We start from the raw sequence: 23,057 nt of genomic DNA on the forward strand, positions 1-23,057 counted from the left end.
TTGAGCTCGAATTCAACCTAACTCAACAAGACCACTTGAAATTTCTTCAAAGTTTCAAAACTTCAATATTCTTTAATGGTATAACTTTCTCCACAATTTCAAATCATTTGAAATTTTGAACATAGACTCAAAAAACACTAGGCAACAAAGATCTAACGTAAAAAACAACTACAAAAACACTAATCAAAGCAAAATTTTAAAATTTTGGGACTGATTTTCATTTTTTGGAATTTTTTTTAATACGGGTGAATTTTTAAATTCTACAAATGATTTTAGATTCTTTGTTTTTTTTTAAAAGAAGAAATTAATGTTATAGCCGAAATTTGAGATAATTTCGTGAAGATATTGAAAATTTGGAAGTTATTTATGTTCTTCATGTGTACTTGGTGTTTCTAAAGAAAAAGAAGCAAAAAGTGTACATTTGATCCAAAAACTCTAATTGAAAAGTGTTAAATCTTGTTTGGGGTGTAAAAAATGGTTTTGCAAAATCGGAGTTAAAAAAATAGCATGGATGAGCCTTTTCTTAACAACAATGGCATAGATGAGCCACACTTTTAACGGATGACATAAATGAGTCTTTTCTAAAAGTTTGATGGCATATTTGAGCTATGGATAAACTTGATAGCTAAGCATCAAATTTTGTCACAAATCATATATTTAACAGCGAATTATCAAAAAACAAATTGTTAGCTACAAGTAATTTAGTGATGAAGCATTACCCTAACGATTCATTGTTTCATGAATATGCAAACGCTAGAAAATATCAAGAGTTTACAAGAACTCTCATCAAATTAAAAACAGTATTCCAATTTATAAATCGGAAAATAGTTTTACAAGTTACAATAATATATCATCCCTCTACAAAATAAAAAAAAATTATAAACTACTCAACATTCACTGCAAATACCATCTTAACCTTATGAAAGCCATCTGACCATATTATAAATCCAAAATTATAACCTTTTGATGCTTTTTTACCGTCAAACGATATTTCAAACGAAACTTTCTTTATTTCTTTCACAAATTCAATCTTTCTTGGAAGAACCCTAACAATCAAACCGGGTGGACCAATAATCGAGGAAGTATACGTGGCATTTGGAGAACCAACATTCATCGCAACTCGATTAACTCTGGAGACCCCATAATTTTGATCAAGTTTTTCTATAGAGATTGAAGGGTAATTCATGTGTGATATGAGTTCCTTTTTGGTAGTACTAGTACTATTTCTTGGACAATTAAAATTATTTTTCTTTGATACTATTAATCTAAGTTCTTTTTCTTTGTATCCATAATAACAAAGGAAGTTATAGTAATCAATCATGGTTGTTTCAAATATTAAGCCTGGATTTAGAGCTTTAATAGGGTTTAATTCACCAGCACCAATTTCATGTGGACTTGCATCAAGATTTGATGTATTTGTCAAGGGCTTTCTCAGATTATTAGATATTGTTGCTGCAGAGAAAAAAAAAAGAAAATGAAAATTCAGTTACTACGGAAAGGATTAGTTGAACACCTTTGGTCAAAAAATTATGTCATTTATTTTTCTTATGGTATATATTAAATTTTGATGAAATTTCTGATTTCGTCACTGGTCAGACTACATTTTGCATCAATAAGAAAAAAAAGAATCGATCGAAAAACCTTTGATAATGTTATACGTTAGGAATTAAATTTCGATGAATTTTCAACAAGCCGTAACTCGATTTAATATGTAATACCTGTTGTCATTATAGCAGATTTGATCATTGAGAAGGTCCATGTTGGGTGAATTGATTTAATGAAGGCCATAGCTCCACTTACATGTGGACATGCCATTGATGTTCCTGATGTAATACCAAACAAAGATGATCCTTTTTCAGTATTTGGAATCATAGCTGATAAAATACCAACACCAGGAGCTGTTATATCAGGCTGCACATACATCAAAAATCATATTTTAAACTCATAGTCAAGTTGTAACGCATAATTTATCAATCGAGTTTAACTTATATACATAGATGACGATATAACTAATTAATTAGAACCTTAATAATATTCTCGGTAAGTGTGGCAGGTCCACGTGAAGAAAAATCTGCGACTACTGGAGCTGGCTTAAATCTTCGGATCTCATTAGCAGGAAATATAGTCGCATGTGGATTTCTGTGATTTAGTGTAAATATTGAGTGCGAGTAAATTTTTTTGTCTTACGTAATTTGTAAAAATGATAGATGAGTCTTACTGGGAGGAATTAATATATTGAAGAATTTTTGCCCCAGCTATTTTTCCAAATTCAGCAAATGGGAAACTGCCTGAATCAAATGGGGAACTTTTCTCTTGCTCATCAATTAAAATTAAACCTTTTGCATTGGCATCTTGCACTACTAATTTCTTGATTAATCTTGATACTGACCAGCCATCATTCATACAAACAATTATTTTCCCAGCAACTTTTTTAGCATCAAGTGACCCTGGCATACAATACCTGCACTTGCATATGCAATTTCACAGTCCGATGCACAAAATATTCCGCGATAACAAAGGATCAGAGATAAATTTTGAAAATAAGAAAAATACCTGGCTTGAGAAGTTAACGAGGGGTGGAAATGAACATTTTCACCAAATGCAAGGGGATAAGTTTTGGCGTGACCACTAGTATAGAAACTTATTCCTGTTCCCTATTGAAATTGAATAACAAAAGTACGATTAGGATAAACTTTAAATTCTAAATCCTCATCTACTCACACTCATTAGGAAACTAAGTAAAACTCCATGTAGACACTTTATTGAGCTTTGTGAATTGATTGAATGCTCTGTTTACCTTCAAAGTGACATTGTTTCCCAGGGCAACATTGGACTGAAATTTTCTATCAATAGTAGAAGCAGCAACAGTGAAAATCCAAGGAGCAGAGTTGGTAACAGTGTAAGGATCAGGCCCTTCATTCCCACCAGAACAGACAACACCAATACCTCTTTCAGCAGCATGAAAAGCCCCAATTGCAATTGGATCATCCTTAAAATCAGTTTGAAAAACAAAACTTCTTCCAATAGATATTGAAATTATGTCAACTCCATCTTTGATTGCATCATCAATCGCTTTAAGTATTGCAGAACCTGCATTAACAGTGTGATCTAGTGGTCAATAAAGTGAACTGACAATCCTAATGTCTCCAATTTAATTTTATTAGGTGATTTCTTCACGTCTATCCAAACATTGGTTCAAATGCGTGCAAGTTGACCCAGCCATCATGATTATTAAAAAAACAAATACAAACCTTGACAATATCCCTCTGAGCATGCTTTGTAAGTTGCTATCCTAGAAGAGGGTGAGCCTCCCCTAGCAATGCCACTTGCTAGGCCATAGTAAGTGGCATTAGGGACAAATGCACCTGCTGCAATAGAGGATGTGTGTGTTCCATGCCCTACTCTGTCCCTTGGTGTTCCATTTGGTTTTGTAGTGTTTTTAGGTAATTTTGTGATGTTGGAATCTTGATCTTCAATATCGTAAAATCTTGCTCCAATCAACTTCCTAAGATAGATTTAATTTGAAGAATGTTAATTAGGTAGAATTTTTATAGGGAATTTGGAGAAATTGTGAGACTCCAGGAGGGGGATTAACAAAATTTCGCGAGTATCACATAATCATATATTGAGATAGTTCACTATCTAAATATAATTTATCGAAATTTGCCTTATCGATAACGAGCTATTTGTTGATAGTGAAATAAAGTGATGACCTATTGCAGTTTGACTTGTGAAAGTCAAATCCTTCCATGCAAACTCCTTTCCATCTTGATGGTACTTCTCCAATATGTTGGTCATCAAAACTAGGTGACTCTGGCCATATGCCTAAAAATAAATAATATGCAACAATTTGATTAATGGAAAAAAGTAATTTTTTTGTGCACCCAAAAGTTTTAAAAAATAATTATATTTGATAAAAATAACGTAACCTGTGTCAATAACTCCAATAATAACGTCATAATTAGAAGAAGCATGGTAATTGTAGTTGTTGGTAGAATAATAAGATCCCAAAAAATCCCAGGAACGTGTTGTATGAAGTTCAAGTATAGGATCTGGAAATACTGATACAACCTCTTCATAACCTGCTTCATTTTCCAATTAAATCGAGTTATTAGTCATTACTGTCGCTCCCAATAGAATATTTTTTTCCCATTCCAGTAGCTCAAAACTTGGCTAAATGGGCAAGTAATATAAAAAAAACTTAAAACTTATAGAGAAAATTGTGGAATAAATTTTGAACTATTCTCTTTAAATATTTTTTACATTATTATATGCAATTAAAAAGGAAAAAGAAAAGAATATTACCAGACAAAAGGGCGGCTTCTTGTTTAGTAAGCAAGGCACAAAAGCCCCTATAGGCATGATGAAATGAATGCTTCACTGAGATTCTCTCACTTTCTTCACTGTCCCAAAAGTTAAAACAATATTATTTTAGTTTGTTATGTTCATAAATAATACATTCTTTCACGTGTTTGTTTTATGTGTAGTAGATATTACATCCCTTTAGCTGATCTTCCTTAACGAAAATCCTGACTTTGTTACTGATCATCAAATTATACAAGTTGCTAGCTATTTCATGATCTTATAATTAGTAGGATGTCTAGATTTAATTAATCTAATGTACTAATTACTATATGTTTTGTTTCTTAATTTTTATTGCTTATTGTCTAACCAAATGAAGAGGAAAAAGAGTATAAAAGCAAGCATAGTATATATATATATTAACCTTGGGATAATGGATGACAACATTTGTAGATGCGTTAATTCTGAAATTTCAGCTGAGTCTCCGTTGTTATTCAAAGGACTACCCATATATACAATGTAAGGCTGCATACAATATAATTACGGTTACAATAGGATGAAGAAATTAACAATTTGTTCAAATACTCGATTTTTTCACTCTCTAATATAATTAGTTTTGCCAAATTCTAAAAAAAAAAGAGGAGAAAATTAATTACGTACCTTGGGAGTTTGATCATTTGATGCTATGCAAGAAGTGATCATAAGAAAGAATGTGGAGATAACAATAGGAGAAAAATAAAATAGAAAAGCCATAGCATATAACTCATGCAAGTAATTAAATTCCTTAAGAAGAGAAGTATATATAGGCTTTTATATAGCTTGTTTTTTGTCTCATATTTTTTATATATTATATTTGTATGTGATTAAGTTAATCTTGCATGATTAGCTAATATTACTGCAATTAATTAAATGGAAGAGAAGAGGATTATTAAAATGATTAATCAAAAAGGGGAAAAAGTTGAAGTACATGACAAGCAAGCTCTTTAGCTCTATGCATGCACAAGTGTTTGTGTCATTTGGATACACCTCAAATTGTTAATATTCTTTGATCAGCCACCTAAGTGATTCCTTATTTCACTTTTAAGTACATAAAATATACTTGATTAATTTGTGACTCACGATCGATGTTGGTTGTGTTAGGCTTCGTTTTGTCTCACAAATTATCAGTATAAAAGAAATCTCACACAATTAATAATTGGCTTTGCATATTTTGTGCCTTTTCAAGATTAATGTCAAATACATGTATTACATGTGGTCACTGCTAATTTTGAAAGAAAAAAAGAGAAGAACCAAACACTTGAAATCGAAATAATTAATTCCTTGGAGAAGAACTCTTATAAGAATAAATGAAATGATTCACTTTACAGCTAGGGTATGGAAGTAGCTGAACATGCAAAATGCTCATACCATGTTCATCGCTGTCTAATTTGTTCCCTCATCTATAATCACAATTCACAAGTGGCTGGTGTTTTGTGATAGCACCCCAGGAAGGAATCAAATGTCAACTCAAAAAAACAAAATTACAGATTTGAGTTAAACATAAAATAATACAGCAATTACCACATAAAAAAACGCAAGTAGTATTAATATGGATACACAAATGTTAACTAAATACTAGTCGACTGATGTAAAATTTGACCTCGAAAGAATTTTTTTACTCTAATACAAGTAACCAAATGACATATTTCGTGAATGGTTAACCATCAACTGAAAGACTCTTGAGGAAAATTACCAGGAAGAAATAAGGATAGAATAAGACTTATATAAAAAATATTACCACAACAAAGAAATCATTTCTCATGTGTTTGAATATGTTGATTCTCTCTTCTACAACTGCTAGCCCACCAAAGTGCTCAAAACCAACAGTGCCAAAATAAAAGGCGGGCAAGACGGGTATTTCTATGGTTTGTGCTTACTCCAAGAAACTTGGAATGATCCACGTCTTCATCATGCATCAACAATGAGACGAAAATAATCCACTCACTAGCCCCGAGGTCCTCCTGTCAGGTGCAAGCAGAAATGTATGGTAGGAGCTTGAGTTTGCAGTCAAATGGTTTGGATCAACTTACAATACATTAAACATTTGTGCTGGCCAATTTCGTTTTCTACCAAAAGGCCCAATTCCTGATAGCTCCATGGAAATGTCAATGCTTCGATGCTGAGCAGCACGAACTACACTGATCCGACATTGTATTTTCACTGCGGGGCAGGCATCAGTACCAACTGCTGCCATTTTATCAACATTTAGTGTTCCTGGGGATACCATTGCAATTGGTTCTGAGAAAGTGAGGATAGTCTGCGACCAGTGAGTGCTGGTAGTATGGGGAGATGTGGACAAGTTAGTTGGCTTTTCTTTACAGAATCTTTCTGTAAATCCAGTCTCAAACCAAACGACAACTCCATAACACCAGTTTGTTACAGGTTTTGAACCTGTAGACCCGTTTGCAGAAGTTTCTCCCTTCAGCTCCAGTTCAACCATTCCTGTAAAATCCATCTCCTCCAGCTTCATAGTCACCAGATCAAAGTTCTGTTCATAAAGTATACTAGATGTCAGTGAAATATTGTAAAACCTTAAAGAGATCTCTCTCAGCTTTTAATCTGTTCAATGAGTTGTCCTCTAGAAAAGCACGTTTTCATTAGCCAAGGGATTTGTGGGGAAAAATGAAAATCTAGGGGGACAATCATTCCAAGCAACAGTTGTCTTCACAGTTCACTCAATTCTCTCGTACACCACTTATTTCTCAAATAATTACATCTACATAACTATTTAATATTTAAAATAAAATTCATATAGCCTTCAAAAGCTCTCACTCGAACAATTTAATTGTGCTTGTTATAATCATAAGTGAATCCTAGAATCAAGTGGAAAGATGAGCATTAGGTAATAAAGTATTAAATTAAACAAACTTCAGGCTTGACATATAAGACTATCGTGATATCGCATTTAAAACCTAAAAAGTTTGACAATGCCAATATACTGTAATGCAGACAACTGATACTAAAACAAGGACCCTGAGAGGTCAAAGTACTACACACAATTTTCATGCTTCTCCATGCAGATAAAAAGACAAACCTGGAGAACTTTTGAATTGGTTATTATATCACAACTGTCAATAACATCAACTATTGGAATTCTGGAAGCATCTTTAACGATTTCCTCGCCGATACAAGACAAATTAAAGCCATAAACATTTTCCCAAAATGGAATGCTTGTACCACCTCTTCCAAACCCAGCAGCAAACTAGAAAAGAAATGTGGACACAGAATTTAGCTCCAACATACAAACACATGATTTGTTAAACACATGCAAAAAAAGCTTGTTGAGGGTTACCATAGTTGCCGTGTCAGGAAGAACGGCACCTCCAGGCTTCAAAAATTGATCACGTGCATACAGGACAGAGCTGAGCATTGACTCATAAAGCAGGCAATAACCCATCCATTCACTCACTAACACATCAACACTGTGTGGCTGAACTTTCTGGGTACTCTTTAGCTCTTCAACCATTCCTTGAACCACTTCCATTACACCATTGCCTTGATCATAACCTTCATTCTTGCTTCCAATCCGCAAAAGGTTATTGTCTTTAGCGATCTGTAATTAAAGTAAGTTCATAAAGTAATGGAGTTTAGTTAATAAAACTGGAGCTGCAAGTGAAGAGAAAATAGTTAAATTCGGAAAAGCAACGTGACAATTTGATAATGAGAGATTGTTGACCTGAGCTGCCACAGCTGCCATCTTTTCACTTGCTTCAACTGCAATCACCCTTGACGCACCTGCTTGGGCTGCAAAGAGACTAGAAACAGCATGAATCAGTTCTAATTGTTCGACTCCTCTTTAGATTTACAAGTTGAGATCTACTTCCTAATTGGTTGATTTCAAAAGAAACAACCAAGATGACAGTATCAGTGACCTGTTAGGCATTCTTTCGAAAAATCCCGAGGCATATTCAGGATTTATAGATAATGGGTGCACTATTACAAAAAGGTGGATCTAAGACANCATGAATCAGTTCTAATTGTTCGACTCCTCTTTAGATTTACAAGTTGAGATCTACTTCCTAATTGGTTGATTTCAAAAGAAACAACCAAGATGACAGTATCAGTGACCTGTTAGGGATTCTTTCGAAAAATCTGATCACCTGGGGTCTTTGCTCATGAACTCACGTGCAAATACTAAAATCAGTATTTGCAAGTTGAAGTTTGGCAATCAGTATTTGCAAATACACATTTCAATGCAAGTAATGGTTTTCACTCGCAAAACTTCAACTTATTTCCAAGTGAAACTCATGTCCAAATACAACTTCAACTAACCAATTTTGTTTTTTCAACTTCAATTTCAAATGCCCTTTTATCAAACCCAATCAGACACTGTCCAAGTGCCAATCGAAAAGCATCAGGCTGAAAGGATGGTTAGTTGAAATTGAAATATGATTTCCTATGAATCCTTCCTCCTTGAGCCACTGATTTTCAATTTTCTTTTTTGATCAGGTAGAAGTATTTCATCAAAAAGCATCCAGAAGGAGCAAGGATTACAAAAAAAAAGAGTTAGCTCCTGTACAAGTTATATCTCCTAGCAAAAACTAAAGGACTAAACATACACTAGTTTTTTTATGTAATGTTGAAATACATACACTACTTGAAGCTGCAAGGATGGTTTTCTCACTCAAAAAACATACGGGTGTGCAGATAGAATAGGACAGCTAAGAGATCACTTGGTGGGCCAATCTCTACATACTTCCTCATACTAGTGCAAACCAAGGAATAAAATATTTGAAATCAGTCTTGAAGAGATTTTCAAGCGTTTTCTTCCTCCGTTTGCAAACTGCTCTTCCTGAATCCTGCTAGTGGCTCATCTAAAGATTGAAATAAAAAGATACACGTACGACTATTTCACCTTCTGGTTAAGGCAATAAGACTTAATTCTCCTTTCTTCAGCTTGGCGTAATGTAATATAAAAAAAAATAGATTCAGAGCTTATTGCTCGCCACTTTATGTTCTTTCAAGTCTAACTACCTCCTTTCATAGTTTTTAATATTTGTCTTTTCTTCCTCCATGATTTATCCCCTAAAAGTAGAACAAGAAATTCAGCCAAGGATACAAGTACTCACAAATGAAAGAGGCCTAGAAAGGATTTAAAGATCTTCAGAATATTGCATCAAATTAGTGGCTACACTGGTAAAAATGTAATGGGATAAAGTAAATATGAGCAAAACTCTTCTAACCTCAATATGCCAGTACCACAACCTACATCCATGACTACAGCACCTTTTAAGAGAGAAGGATTCTCCAGAATGGCTTGCCGATAAGCATCAGTTCTTACCTGCATAAGCCACAATATTGACAATCTTGTTACCAAATAATTCGGTGGTACCCTTTTTTCTTAAAAGAAGGCAAACATTATTATGTCCAGGCACAAAGAAGCAGAAATAGATTTTGGCAATAATGTGAGTTCAATGAAGAACCTACATCAGCTTCACAACAATGTTTTGGAGGCAACAGCAGGAAATTTATGTTAATTAGATTTGAAAAGCTGGTGGAAGAAAATATTGCTTTAGTGCCAATTGAAGAGACTGGAAAGCAGTGTGGTTTAAAATAGCGGTATAGATACTCAGGGTGATAGGCTATATACAATGTACTTCCTGATGAAGACAAGGGGCTAGGCTTTATACAATGGTTGAGTCTGGAGCATAGAATGCTTTGATGTATGACAGTTGCATTTTGTTGGTGCTTCTTCTGTTCTAGTAAAATTAAGTCCTGATCCAAAATAAGAAAATTCCAAGGATAAGTCAACCGCAGAATAACTAGATTATTCTTATTCCCTTAGTTTGGTGAAGTATATTCACTTTGTCTTGACATAGGTAGCAGTTGATTCTTGTTTGACACGAAATACAAGCAAAATTCATTCAAGTAAATATTGGCTTAGAGTAAACTAATATACCACAAATAGAGATTGAAAAAGTCCTTAGCCTAACATGGGGAAAACAATTTGGTTGACTATTTCTTCCACCATAACAAGATGGTTGCTAATACATCAAAAGTTGGGCCAAAGCAGCACCTAACAATTAAGCATAGAAAAGGTTTAATCAAGGGAAACTAGTTGTTCTACCTTACTAATTAAGTATGCACAACACTGATCAGGGTAGAACTTACCTTATCACTTATCATGTCCCTGTGGATACCATACGAACTATAACCACCAAAATAGTTTTTATTTACATCCTTGATCTTATTTGCTGCAACTTTTGCAATATATAAGCTGGAATCTAGGTCATTGTTGTTCCTATATGAAGAAACACCAGCTTCTGCAGAGACAATGCCACTGCTGAGAGTAGTATCGGTCATTGAAGCAGATTTCCCTCCACTAAGACTGGAGGCTGTAGGTTTGTTTTCTTCTGTTTCGAGAGTAAAATCATCCTCATCGATGCTAATTTGTTCAAGATCCTTAATTAACTCCTCTTTGTCAATAGGCATATTGTCCACATCATCTTCACCTTCATCATCTTCATCAAAGCTATACAAAAGTGCATCCTCGTTCAAGAAAGGCTTCAAAAACTCATCATCATTCCAAGGAAACTGGCCATTATCAAAACTAGCAACTTCGTGCAAGTGATTCAGTAAATCTTCCTTTGACCGACAAACAATGCCACAACTCCAGCATTTGTTCGCAGCAACCTAATAGCAACATATATGTATATGGAAAAAGGATTCAATTTATATAAAGTAAGAATTGAGATAAAACACACAAATCACTAACAGCTTGTTTGGATGGTTGTTACCTATTGTATTGTATCGTGTTCTTAGTTCAAATACAATATTTGTTTTGACTGTTACTTAAATTTTATTGTATTGTATCATATCATTATCATTAAATCCTATTTTATCCTTTACCCTACCTTTTATACTAGCTCATGGAAAACGATACAATCTATCCAAACGGCACATTCATTAAAACAATAAAGTACAGTACGATACATTATGTAACAACCATCCAAACAAGGTGTAAAGAGCAGGTTAGTTACCACTTTTACCAGATTACCAACTAATAAATGACCTGATTGTATAAATATTCTTAAACTCGGGGGAAAAAGGACATTAGTTTCAATTGAATTGCACGTGATAAATTAATCAAAGAGTTGAAAAATAACATCTTTTTTAGCAATAAAGATGAGTTAAACGAATACCTTAGACCTAACATAATTAATTAGCTTAAAGCAGCCATAAAAATCCAAGGCAAGCGTGTTCTTGAGAGTGTTGAAATGGAACCGATGTTCGGATGCGCAGTGCTCAAAGAGCGCATTACTGGAATCGTAAGTAGATTCACAGAACAAACAGAGTAATTTCGAGCTCATAGCCTCCTCTTCATCTTCTTCGTCTCCGTTTTCCCAATCGTCCCAGTTCTGGTCCTTATCGTCGTCTGAGTTATCACCTTCTACTTCCATATATACGGTGTTCCATTCCTCCATCGCCGTGGGAAATTAGCAGAAATTACAATCTCGGAATGGTAATGGTTGGTTTGGGAACTTGAGGAGAAGGCGAAGAATGAAAAATATGGTCTAAAACCCTTTAAAACCCTACTCTTTGTTGTTTGACTATTTTCTCCTTTATTAAAATTTAAATTTAATACAATCCCCTCCATTTATTTACTTTGAATATTCTTTTAAATGAATTATTTGTGATAAATATTTCATATTTCTCTTAAGGGTCTGTAGGGATATAGATTATTTTTTTTCAAAACATTCTTTTATTATACATTTGAATGTTTTTTGGTTAGTTTGAAGATGAGGTTTTCAAGTTTGAAAATTGTATCTAGATAATTTATTTATTTTTTAATTAGAAAAAATTAATTAAAAATCAAGTGAAATGTATATTCAAACATTATTTTTTAATTTTAATTTTAAAAATTATTTTATTTCAAGTTTCAATTAAATTTATGTTCAAACGTCTACTTAGTGTATAAAATGAAGATAACAAACGAGGATAATAAATTTTGAAATTTTATATATATGAAAAGTTTATCATACAAGAGGAGTTGCAACTCAAATAAACAGTTCAGTGCTAATTATTAAAAACATCTTAATCATTTTAGCATCCTTTACAATGAGACGTTATAAAGGGTGAATATAATATGAGAACTAGTATTGAAAACAACGAAATCTACATCATTTTGGTTGAAAAAAATTAACAAGTTGATTATCGAGACTGTCCTAGTTGTTGGGCAAAAGGTAATGGATGCTTCGAGAAGCTGACTGAGATAGATACTCTAGTTTCCTACTTGACTAGTATATCAGTAACAATGTTAGCCTCCCAATATATATATTGCACTTGTTGATCACTCACTAACGCCATCAATACCTAAAATTATTTATAATGTTAGCTCCAAAAAATATGAATATCACTCATAGTTGCTAAAAATTGGTTATTACGTAAATTGTAGTCCTTACAGTAAAGTTAGGAGTTTGACTTGCATGTTAGACAAATAAGTCTCTTAAAGCTCATAGAATTCTATCAATATCTCAAAAATATATTAAGTAATTTATCGTGTCATTTATATTAAGTTTAAAATGGCTCGAGAGCAAAGAAAATTCAGTTAAAAACGAATGCACATTTCTTGTTCTTACTATTTAGTGTGATTCTTAGGGAGATTTAATCAACTTACAAATTTCACAACTAATAAAACACGTCTTGACTTAAAATCTTCTAATAAAATAAGTATTGAATAATATAATATGTGATTGATATTTTTTGTTTACATACATAATAATAAATGCATAAATCATGCGGACATATAATATTATTTTAGTGGGCTCAGAATGTAGAATTAAAACGTGGTATTAGGCTATTAGCAATATATAGATTAAAATTCCAAAGGATAATTTTTTATTATATTTAAAGAATAAATAAGTATTTTAAATTATATATTATTCACATTTTTGTAATTTTATACTAGTATAGTAATTGGATTTTATTGATAATTCAACAAGAATCAGACAAACACTTGTTCCTGCTAAATCGTTTTTCGAATCAAGAAACTTGGTTATGGTGTTGAATCTTGAATCGTATAGGAGTAATAAATAACAAAAGATTCTGGATAACCCCTTCAATGGCGGGAATAGCTATTGTATTGGATTTACTGAGGAAAAATCCAAACTTTACTGGTCAAGCCTTTCATTCTCATGGCGTCTTCTCAGCCAAACTCGCTGCCTCAGCAGCTGCAGCTTCTGTTGCTGCCAGTTACCCTTTTGCTTCTAGGGCTTTTTTTGGGTAATGTTTAGAATATGCTATGTTTACTTTGTGTCCATGTTATGCAGTTCATGCTGTCACTGTAGGCACATTATAGGGGCTTTGTAGGAGTGACATTATATTGGATTTGGCAGTGTTCAGAGTCTTATAGTTGTTTTGGGGAGGGAGTGATCTAATGAACTAAAACCAAAATTGTTTCGTGTTTGATGTGTTGAAGTTTGTAATATTTTGAAGTCATATTTGCAATGTGAAATTTGTTAGTAAGTCCACTCATTTTTCCGCTGGACGAAAACTAGATGGTTAAAGAAATTATGTTAGTTTTGATGTCATTTGTGAGTGTAATCCTTGAGTATTTGGCTCTATTCAGTTCAATTTGTGGAGGCAATCCTTTTGCGTATATGACATATTAAATTCTATATCTCGAAGTCAGATTGGACAACGTGGAGTCTGGATTTTGTTGATTTTATGCTCTATTTTCTCAATTGTATAGATTTTGGTTGAAGAGTAATATCAATTATGATGTCATTTGTGATTGCATATCATAGTAGTATGTCTCTATTTAGAGTTCAGTTAGTGCTGGTGCTTGTGTTTTACAAAGCTGCTGATAGTTCAGCCTCCTTTATTCCCTCATCTTTTACTTATAATGTGAACATGTATCATTTGCGCATTTATTTGGCTTGTATTTTTTGCCAATAGTAGGAGCATTCAGAGAAAGGTAGATCAGCCTTTATTGGGTGGAAAATTTACTATGTTGTGTTCGCAGAGCTAATTAATTGAGAAGTTCATGGTATGTGTTTTTTACTGGATTCACAATTTTTTTGATTGGTAAGCAAGAACCTGAGGCCTGAGGTTGTCACCCATTCATAATGTAGCAAAAGGCATTCCATATATAATAATTTGCAATGCACAAGTAACCCTTAGAAAATCCCTCGTGCTATGGCGACAACCATATAAAATAAGTTAAATGCTTGCAGAGACTACTAGGACTCACTATTGTGGAGGTGTATCTCCCCATATTCTCATTATTGATGTTACGCTGCCAGTCTCTTTAGCTGTTGAGCTAATTTCCTTCCTTTTACCCAGGGATGCTTCTCTCTTGAATTTCCTAGATGTTTCCCTTGTTTTGTCTCATTTTTCTAAGTTAGCTGAAAGGTTGGGCTTTTTATTGTCGACATTGATTTTGTGTGTATGTATGACTGCAACGGCCACATAATTTCTTCCACACCTTTAATATATTATCCTCCTCGGAGCGATAGTTTATATTATCTCTATTCTCAAATTCTACATGGATGAGTTACTATTCAGAGTATTGTTCACTAAGTAGTCCCCCCATAACTCATAACAACCTTTCTTATTTGTTGGTTGTTTCGTGCATTGGTCATCTGACCTTGCCAGCCCACTAGATTTTCTTCATTTTTCTTTTCTAAGATGGTGGAACTTCTTAAAAAAAAAATCAAGTGGTCTTTGGGCTAAGCTTGCTTGCACCTTCTTCTACCACTGGGAAGCCAAGGTAATCCTGCCCACCAGGGTTAGAGCAAATTGTGTCACACCAAGTGTTTGTAATTGGGAGTGAGGAAATGGTACTCCCTTTTATCAAGTATTATACCATCTCCTTTGTGACTAATACGGTCAAATTCTATCAGGTTCCATCCCAAGAAAAGAAGTGGATGCTTGACTAAATGGTGCAGATGATTATCAGCCAATTACATTCCTCATTCGCTTGATTCAGCTCTTCTTTGTAATACCAGCCTCTTATCTTTAACTGTTGTAAAAGCGCCCTTTTATCTTTAACTATTATAAAAACGCCAACTTATCTTTAACTGTTCCCATACAGAAGTTTAATTTAGAGTCGATCTGAAGGAAATATAGGATTCATTGCATACTACTTTGTATCAGTTTAGTTGTACCATACCGGAACAGAGGCACAAGCGTAGTACATTCTTTCGTTATGCTTATTCCCATGTTCTGTCATAAGAAATAAATTAAACTCTTATTCGTTTAGACTATCAGCAAACCTTGACAATGTGTTGTTTTGACAGTAATGGTGCAGCACAAGTTGCACTTTGCGATGCTGGCACGGGATTTTCTGAAGATTATATATCTAGCATGAAAAGTGAATCGATAATTAACTTTCAACATGATTCATTGAAGCACAGTACCAAACAATACAACCTTGAGTTAAAATCTTTATTCTCAGCATTTATGTGGAGGAATCTTGCACTGACTTCCTTGAGAGCTCTCCTATCATCTTATTTACCTCTTCTGGAGCCTCGTGCTAACATGGAGGATGAGGATGAGGATGATGAAGATTTCCTACAGGATACTAATGAAGATCGCCGTGTCGATCTGGTGACTCCTTTCAAGAAATCAGTGAAACAGATTGGTCGTGAGGTAACATTTGCAAGCCCCTCCTTCTCCATGCAATGCGCTTGTCACTTATAACTTCATGTTTTTCACTGCTTAATATTTTCTTGATTCCTTCAATATCTTTTGTTGGAAAATTGTAAAATGATACATCTCTAGTGATGCTTCTTCTTTCATCCAGTAATCACTTTTGTTTGATTTGGTATTTGTATTTCCATGCGTTGGTCCCAAAGATGGCAGGATGAGTTCTTGTAATTATTGTGGATTTCTGATCCCCGTTTCTCTGGCAGATGGAAATGTGTTTTCATCTAAAATTGGAGGTGCTTGTTTTGTTGCAGTACTGTGTCAAGTCCGGTATAAAATGCCACAAACTTTTGGTGCTACTTTTGTCTCACCCTACATACATTCCCTGAGATACCAATTTTTTTTAATGAAAGAAAGCTCTTTGTAAATATCACAGCATCTTCTAGTAGATGTTTCGACATGATCTGGTTGAAGTTTGAAAAAAGAAGAGTATTTTGAAATTGAAACCGAAAGTATGTAAAAGTTGAAGTTGTGTTTGGACATGAAAAGTTGAAGTTTTGTGAGTGAAACCATTCTTTCACTTGAAATACTCTTCAAATCTGTTTTTTAAACTTCAATTTTCGGTTTCAAGTTTGAAGTTGGAATAATCGATCAGATTGTAAGGCAAACATATATTTGAAATAATCTTCAAATATTTTTTTTGTTACTACTCCAAAAAAATTCGAAGAAATTACTTTGGTTTAGTGCGTCTCCGGCTGAATATACATTTCCAACTTTTTTTGGTTCTACTACAGACAGAGGACTGAAGATGTTAGACTAGTCTTTCATATTTCTCATCTTCTTCTGCTTAAATAGTTTACAGTACCAATTAATTTTATTGAGCTTAGAGACACTAACATGCCAAAAAGACCGTGTGATCTTGTTCTACTTGTATCTTACCTTAAATATAGAAGATTGCTTGTTAGAAGGACTGAGCAGTAATTTGATAGAAATTTCAAATTTATAATGCTTAAGCAAGTTTGACTCTTGAAGCATCAATTGAATTGTTAAGTCTTGATCTATTTCATTTGAGTCTAGATATTCACCTCAACCTCTATTGTAACTTGTCTTCATTTGGTGATCACAGGTTCTAGATAAACAGTGTAGCAATAATGCATAGTGGTTGAAAGTGTAAATGTAAACAGCTGACAAGTAAAAGTGAACAGAAGGAGTAGTAACTAAAAATGAGATGACAGTTTATTTCTGTTGCTTTCGGACTATATGCTTCCAATATATGCTTCAATCATGCACTTGCATGTTATACCAGCTCTGAAATCGTATACTGAAAGATCTTGTGTGCAATTAACGTTATGTATCTTCTGATCAGACTGCTGTTGTAACTACGAGACGCGTCCTGGAAAGATTAGCGGTCTACTATGTCTCACAACACATGGCATGGAAGCTTCTAAAAGGTTATTTTTTGTTTGTCTCAATGCTTAAATCTATAGTCCTTGTTGATTGACATTGAAGAAACCTAGCGTTTATCAATTTCTGCAGATGTTCCCAAGTCAGCTGCACGCAAGGCTCAAAGGGGAATGTCTAGTGTGATCTACTTTTGCAGTGTTACAAAAACAACATGCAGAGGTTTAACATTATCTGTCCATTAATCTTCTTCTCTTGTGGTTCACCTAGACTAGCCTCAATTCCTGATTCTTCACCTCCCACTATCTAATCAGGTCATTTTCTGGGAGTTTTGGCATCATGGTTTGTGCAAGTTGGCATTGATATCTGGCGAATCTTCAAATCTAAACAAGATGGTGACACACTTGATAGATCGGAAAAAATTCAGTTTCTAAGAAGGAAGATTTTCATTACTACTGTCAGCTGTAGTGCATCTCTTGTTTTCGCTTCTATAGGGGCAGGAATAGGAGCAATGATAGTTCGCCCTACAACTGGCCAGTGGATTGGTAAGCTCACAGTATGCTTTTCAGTACCTACAACGAACATCATCTTTACTTGAATTACAATTTTCAGGATGTGCTATTGGAGATGTGTCTGGACCAATCATTGTAGCCTTTTGTTTTGACAAAGTTCTTCATTTGGAACTGCGATGACTCTCTTCTTGGTTAATATAAGGGTAATGTGGTTGATCTAGAGCCCCCCTTGCCTCAAAGAAGTGCAATTCAGTGCTTTTATATGACTCAAGGTTCCTTTAGCTCCAGAATAATATTTGTCATAGATATACAGTACACTAACCAATTTATAACATTACGAGTGCTTTCATGCTTTTTGGGTTCATAACATCCTTCCTATGGATCGTTGTAGTTGGTTCCGCACAGAGAGATGATTCATAAGTATTCTTGAAGCTATGTATTCAGTTGTTCTTGATAGAGGCGGATCTAGGATTTAGAGGTCGTGGGTGCCACATCACCCAAGTAAGATAAACGGGTCGGTTCCTTTAATTTTGGGTTACAATTCAGATTATTTATCTTTTTCGATTTTTATAAAACAAATTGATTAAACGTGCATGTTAGTAATATTTTTTTTTAGTTATTCTGAGATTAGAGATAACTAAACAATTCAACTTTTTTTTTTTTGGGATTTAGAGGCATTCTCTAAAACTTTGAGGGAAAAAAAGATTTTCCACATTAAAAATTCGAATTTGTATAAACAATCTAATAGTGTTAACTTAATATATTCATATTTCATTGTCTTTATGTGTTGTTGCATATATATAGTAGAGAAAAAATTAAAATTGGTTTCAACCCAACCATCTTACTTATCAAGAACGTGAAGATCGGAATAACCTTAAAATTAAAAGAACTCTAACATAATAATATTCATCATTTTTTAAAACTTNATTACTACTGTCAGATGTAGTGCATCTCTTGTTTTCGCTTCTATAGGGGCAGGAATAGGAGCAATGATAGTTCGCCCTACAACTGGCCAGTGGATTGGTAAGCTCACAGTATGCTTTTCAGTACCTACAACGAACATCATCTTTACTTGAATTACAATTTTCAGGATGTGCTATTGGAGATGTGTCTGGACCAATCATTGTAGCCTTTTGTTTTGACAAAGTTCTTCATTTGGAACTGCGATGACTCTCTTCTTGGTTAATATAAGGGTAATGTGGTTGATCTAGAGCCCCCCTTGCCTCAAAGAAGTGCAATTCAGTGCTTTTATATGACTCAAGGTTCCTTTAGCTCCAGAATAATATTTGTCATAGATATGCAGTACACTAACCAATTTATAACATTACGAGTGCTTTTTTGGGACTCAATTTCATGCTCTTTGGGTTCATAACATCCTTCCTATGGATCGTTGTAGTTGGTTCCGCATAGAGAGATGATTCATAAGTATTCTTGAAGCTATGTATTCAGTTGTTCTTGACAGAGGCGGATCTAGGATTTAGAGGTCGTGGGTGCCACATCGCCCAAGTAAGATAAACGACCCGGTTCCTTTAATTTTGGGTTACAATTCAGATTATTTATTTTTTTCGATTTTTATAAAACAAATTGATTAAACGTGCATGTTAGTAATATTTTCTTTTAGTTATTCTGAGATTAGAGATAACTAAACAATTTAACCTTCTTTTTTTTTGGATTTAGAGGCATTCTCTAAAACTTTGAGGGAAAAAAAGATTTTCCACATTAAAAATTCGAATTTGTATAAACCATCTAATAGTGTTAACTTAATATATTTATATTTCATTGTCTTTATGTGTTGTTGCATATATATAGTAGAGAAAAAATTAAAATTGGTTTCAACCCAACCATCTTACTTATCAAGAACGTGAAGATCGGAATAACCTTAAAATTAAAAGAACTCTAACATAATAATATTCATCATTTTTTAAAACTTATGTTTTTTTTAAAAACAATTTAAATATATTCGTAGTAATATTTATGTGACTTTCATAATACAATACTCATTAATTAATAAAGAATAAACACATAATATTCATATCAAGAGATCAATAATTAGTGATAGAGAAAATAAAATAAAAATTAAGAACTAATCACAGAAAAAAGGAGTCAATTTGAATTACGTAATAAAGAATAGTAGCAAATAAATAAGAACCAATCGGAAAAAAAAAAACAAGAAAAAACAGGAAAAAAAAAAAAGAAAAGAGCTTAGAAAGCCTTCAGTTCATACAAGAATCCAAAATATAATGTTGAGAATGAGAATCAAACCCGCATTGTGGGTGCGGGGATCTATGTCTTTTGCGAATGGCACCAATCACCAATTCGTTCAATGAGTGGCAAATTTTATTTATAACGATTTCTTAAACATATATACATGAAGCTTGAAGCTTTAATCGAGATCATTGGGTGCCGTGGCACCCCCACACATACATATAGATCCGCCCCTGGTTCTTGATTATAAAAGTGGAAATCAAAGAAAGAATGCATTTTTTTTCTCACCTAAATATATTTTGTAACTCAAAATAATCCTAAAAAAAGAAATACCAACTAATGAAAAGGGTGATTTTTAGTAGGAACCATAACAAATATTGTTACACCACTTATTTATGTATTAAAATTATACCTGCTACATGTATTTTTTATTTGTTGCATTTATGATAAAAAATACAGAAAATGGTAAAAAATGTTCATGGACTGTTACAAAAGGTTATAGTTGTATACTATTCGTTTATTTATTTTGCTTAAAATAGTCTTCTAGTTATATTTTTGGCTCATTTAGGCCCTTTGACTAACAGTCAATACTATTTTTTCTAAAAAAATAATAGTTAATCCATGTGGCATTTTGTTATTGATTCAAGTTAAACTCTGACTAATAAATTAAATTATAAAAAAAATTAAAATCAACATTTGAAGGCCGGTTCTGTCAAATAATAATAATAATAATAAAAATTGGTTGCATTTTTCAGTTTCTTTGGAGGTTATTGTATCAGATAAATACATTATTTAATGTTTTGATAAAATTAAACTTTGAAAATCGATTTTTTTATTTACATGAATTAACCTCTAAAGATATGTTTTTTCACGAAAAATGATTTTGAAGAATATAAATAAAAGTAAGTTTCGTAAGAGCTTGACTTGAAACATATAAGTGAAAAAATCAAGTGAATGAATTCATTTAATTTAGGTAAAAGTTTAAAATTAAACAAGTAATAGAATGCCACATGAACTTTTAAATCATCTCTTAGTTAACCATTAGTCAAAGATATAAAAAGGCAACAAATATAACTAGAGAGATATTTTTTAGCAAAAAAATAAATGAATAAAAGTATGTGACCTTTTAACAACTTTAATTATTTGAAATTTACCTACTTGTAATTTACTTACTTGTGTATAGAACTTGCATTTTTTTAAAAATAAATTATTTTTTAGAACCAATCTAATACAATTTTTCTCCAATCAATTCTAAATATTAGATAGTAATTTATTTGATTTCTCTAAATTTTATATATATTGGTAAGTAAAGTTATTAGCTATATATATGCGCAAAATTTACACGCATCGGCTGAAAATATGATAGTTGCGTAAAATTTAACAGCATAATCTAGCCTATAAATAAAACCAAATTCAAACAGTCATATCTCAAAATCGTCTCTCGTCCTCCTTTTTATTTGAAATTTATTTATTAAAACTTGCAAATTTTTTAATAATAATTTATTAGAACTTAGCACCAATCTAATACTAATTTTCTCTAATCAACTCTAAATATTAGACAATTTAATTTCATTTATCTAAATTTTATTTATATTGGTAAGTAAAGTTATTAAGTAGTTATTTATGTTTCAAAAAAAAAAACTATCTATGCGTGTAAAAATATCGCGTAAAATTTACTCGGTTAATCTGGCCTATAAATACAATTCAAACGCCATATAGCCCATAGATATAAAACTAGATGGGTTTGACACGGGCCCAACAAATTGTATTTTCAAGCGATGGTGTCACACCCCTATTTTTTCCCAAACGAAGTGTTTGAACAATAGAGTTTCTCCAATTAAAGTGACATTTCGAAAAGGGATTATTTTTATTTCAGAGTCGCCACTTGGAATTGAGTTTTGGTGTTCCAAGTCACCTAATTTTTACCCCTAATCAAAAGGAAGTTGACTCTAATTTTTAATGGTATGCGAACTAGAAATCTGGATAAGAAATTCTATTGACCAAGGGGAAGGTATAAGGCACCCCTCGAGTCCCGTGGTTCTAGCACGGTCGCTTCATTGACTTATATCTTGGCCTGACTTAGCTTTTGGATATAGTACTTATTAGCTATGCATTTACCTACATCTCACCCTCTTTGATTTATTGTAACTGTCTTATTTAGATTTTTTTTAAATCCGAGAAATTTTAATATTGTCATTTTAGTGGGAGTAGATATTTGAATTATAATAGGAGGTAAACTTCTATGGAATTTAGGATTAATTTTGGAAAAAGAAAATGTTAAAGAGGTTAAGACCAATTTCTTGGAAATTTCTTTTATATTTTTTTTATTCTATTTTTGCACGTTATTTTTTTTTTGTAGTTTTTATTTTATTTTTAGAAAAAAAACATTCTGTTTCTTTTCTTCTTACCGTTATTATTTATTTTTTTTTGTCTAACAAAAAGTGTTCTCTTCTTTTTCATTTAAATATTTTTTTTGTTAAGTTTTGTTTTCCCCTTTTTATTTTACCTTTTCTTTATTTTTTATTATTATTACTTTTTATCACTTTTCATCTTTTGTTTCTTTTGTTTTTGTTTTTTATAATAAATGTTTATTTATTTTATTTTTTTTATTCTTACTCTCTTTTTAACGATCTATTCCTCTTCTTTTTTTTTTTATTATCTTCATTTTTTTATTCTGCACTATTTTCTTTTATTTTGTATTTTTTTTTATATTTTTTTTCTCTGCCCACGTTTTTCCTTTTTTATTTTTGTATATTACTTTTTGATTATTTTTTTTTCCTTAAACTAATTGAGAGAAAAATAATATACGTAGTGATATAATAATATTCCTTCACCAAATGATGATAGTGTTAAATTACTAATAAAAGAACTATCTCACGTTGATGAATTAATGACTCACTCAAATGAACTAATGTTCATCTCCTCCATTTTTAATATTTCGGATACGATAAAAATTATTCTAATAATTAATTGTCTCCATAAGTGTGGCAATATTATTTATTTATTAAA

At 32.7% G+C, this 23,057-nt stretch overlaps 3 protein-coding genes across 4 annotated transcripts; 1 reads left to right on the plus strand and 2 right to left on the minus strand.

Annotated features, from left to right (window-relative positions):
• Positions 1 to 883: 883 nt before the first annotated feature.
• Positions 884 to 5,065, minus strand: LOC125877271 (CO(2)-response secreted protease-like). The gene is made up of 12 exons (XM_049558619.1): positions 4,963 to 5,065; positions 4,727 to 4,827; positions 4,306 to 4,403; positions 3,930 to 4,082; positions 3,714 to 3,825; positions 3,252 to 3,505; positions 2,798 to 3,090; positions 2,554 to 2,654; positions 2,219 to 2,461; positions 2,025 to 2,139; positions 1,719 to 1,911; positions 884 to 1,452 (listed from the first exon to the last, which is right to left on the minus strand). The coding sequence occupies exons 1-12, from the start codon at positions 5,053 to 5,055 to the stop codon at positions 884 to 886; spliced, it is 2,325 nt and encodes a 774-aa protein (XP_049414576.1). The 5' UTR covers positions 5,056 to 5,065.
• Positions 5,066 to 6,064: 999 nt separating this feature from the next.
• On the minus strand, positions 6,065 to 11,852 carry LOC125847898 (probable protein arginine N-methyltransferase 3). The gene is made up of 7 exons (XM_049527624.1): positions 11,484 to 11,852; positions 10,453 to 10,974; positions 9,525 to 9,622; positions 8,018 to 8,096; positions 7,634 to 7,894; positions 7,376 to 7,543; positions 6,065 to 6,829 (listed from the first exon to the last, which is right to left on the minus strand). The coding sequence occupies exons 1-7, from the start codon at positions 11,763 to 11,765 to the stop codon at positions 6,368 to 6,370; spliced, it is 1,872 nt and encodes a 623-aa protein (XP_049383581.1). The 5' UTR covers positions 11,766 to 11,852; the 3' UTR covers positions 6,065 to 6,367.
• Positions 11,853 to 13,263: 1,411 nt separating this feature from the next.
• LOC125841526 (uncharacterized) lies at positions 13,264 to 19,297 on the plus strand. 2 transcript variants are annotated; one of them, XM_049520691.1, is made up of 6 exons: positions 13,264 to 13,563; positions 15,582 to 15,933; positions 17,297 to 17,381; positions 17,467 to 17,553; positions 17,646 to 17,876; positions 18,934 to 19,297. In XM_049520691.1, exons 1-6 carry the CDS (start codon positions 13,403 to 13,405, stop codon positions 19,011 to 19,013), a joined length of 996 nt encoding a protein of 331 aa, XP_049376648.1. In that variant the 5' UTR covers positions 13,264 to 13,402; the 3' UTR covers positions 19,014 to 19,297. The 2 variants fall into 2 exon arrangements, with proteins under 2 accessions (XP_049376648.1, XP_049376640.1); XM_049520683.1 differs by lacking the exon at positions 18,934 to 19,297 and adding an exon at positions 17,944 to 18,184.
• Positions 19,298 to 23,057: the final 3,760 nt, after the last annotated feature.

Source organism: Solanum stenotomum, chromosome 1 (genome assembly GCF_019186545.1).
Source record: "Solanum stenotomum isolate F172 chromosome 1, ASM1918654v1, whole genome shotgun sequence".
Lineage (NCBI taxonomy): Eukaryota > Viridiplantae > Streptophyta > Magnoliopsida > Solanales > Solanaceae > Solanum > Solanum stenotomum.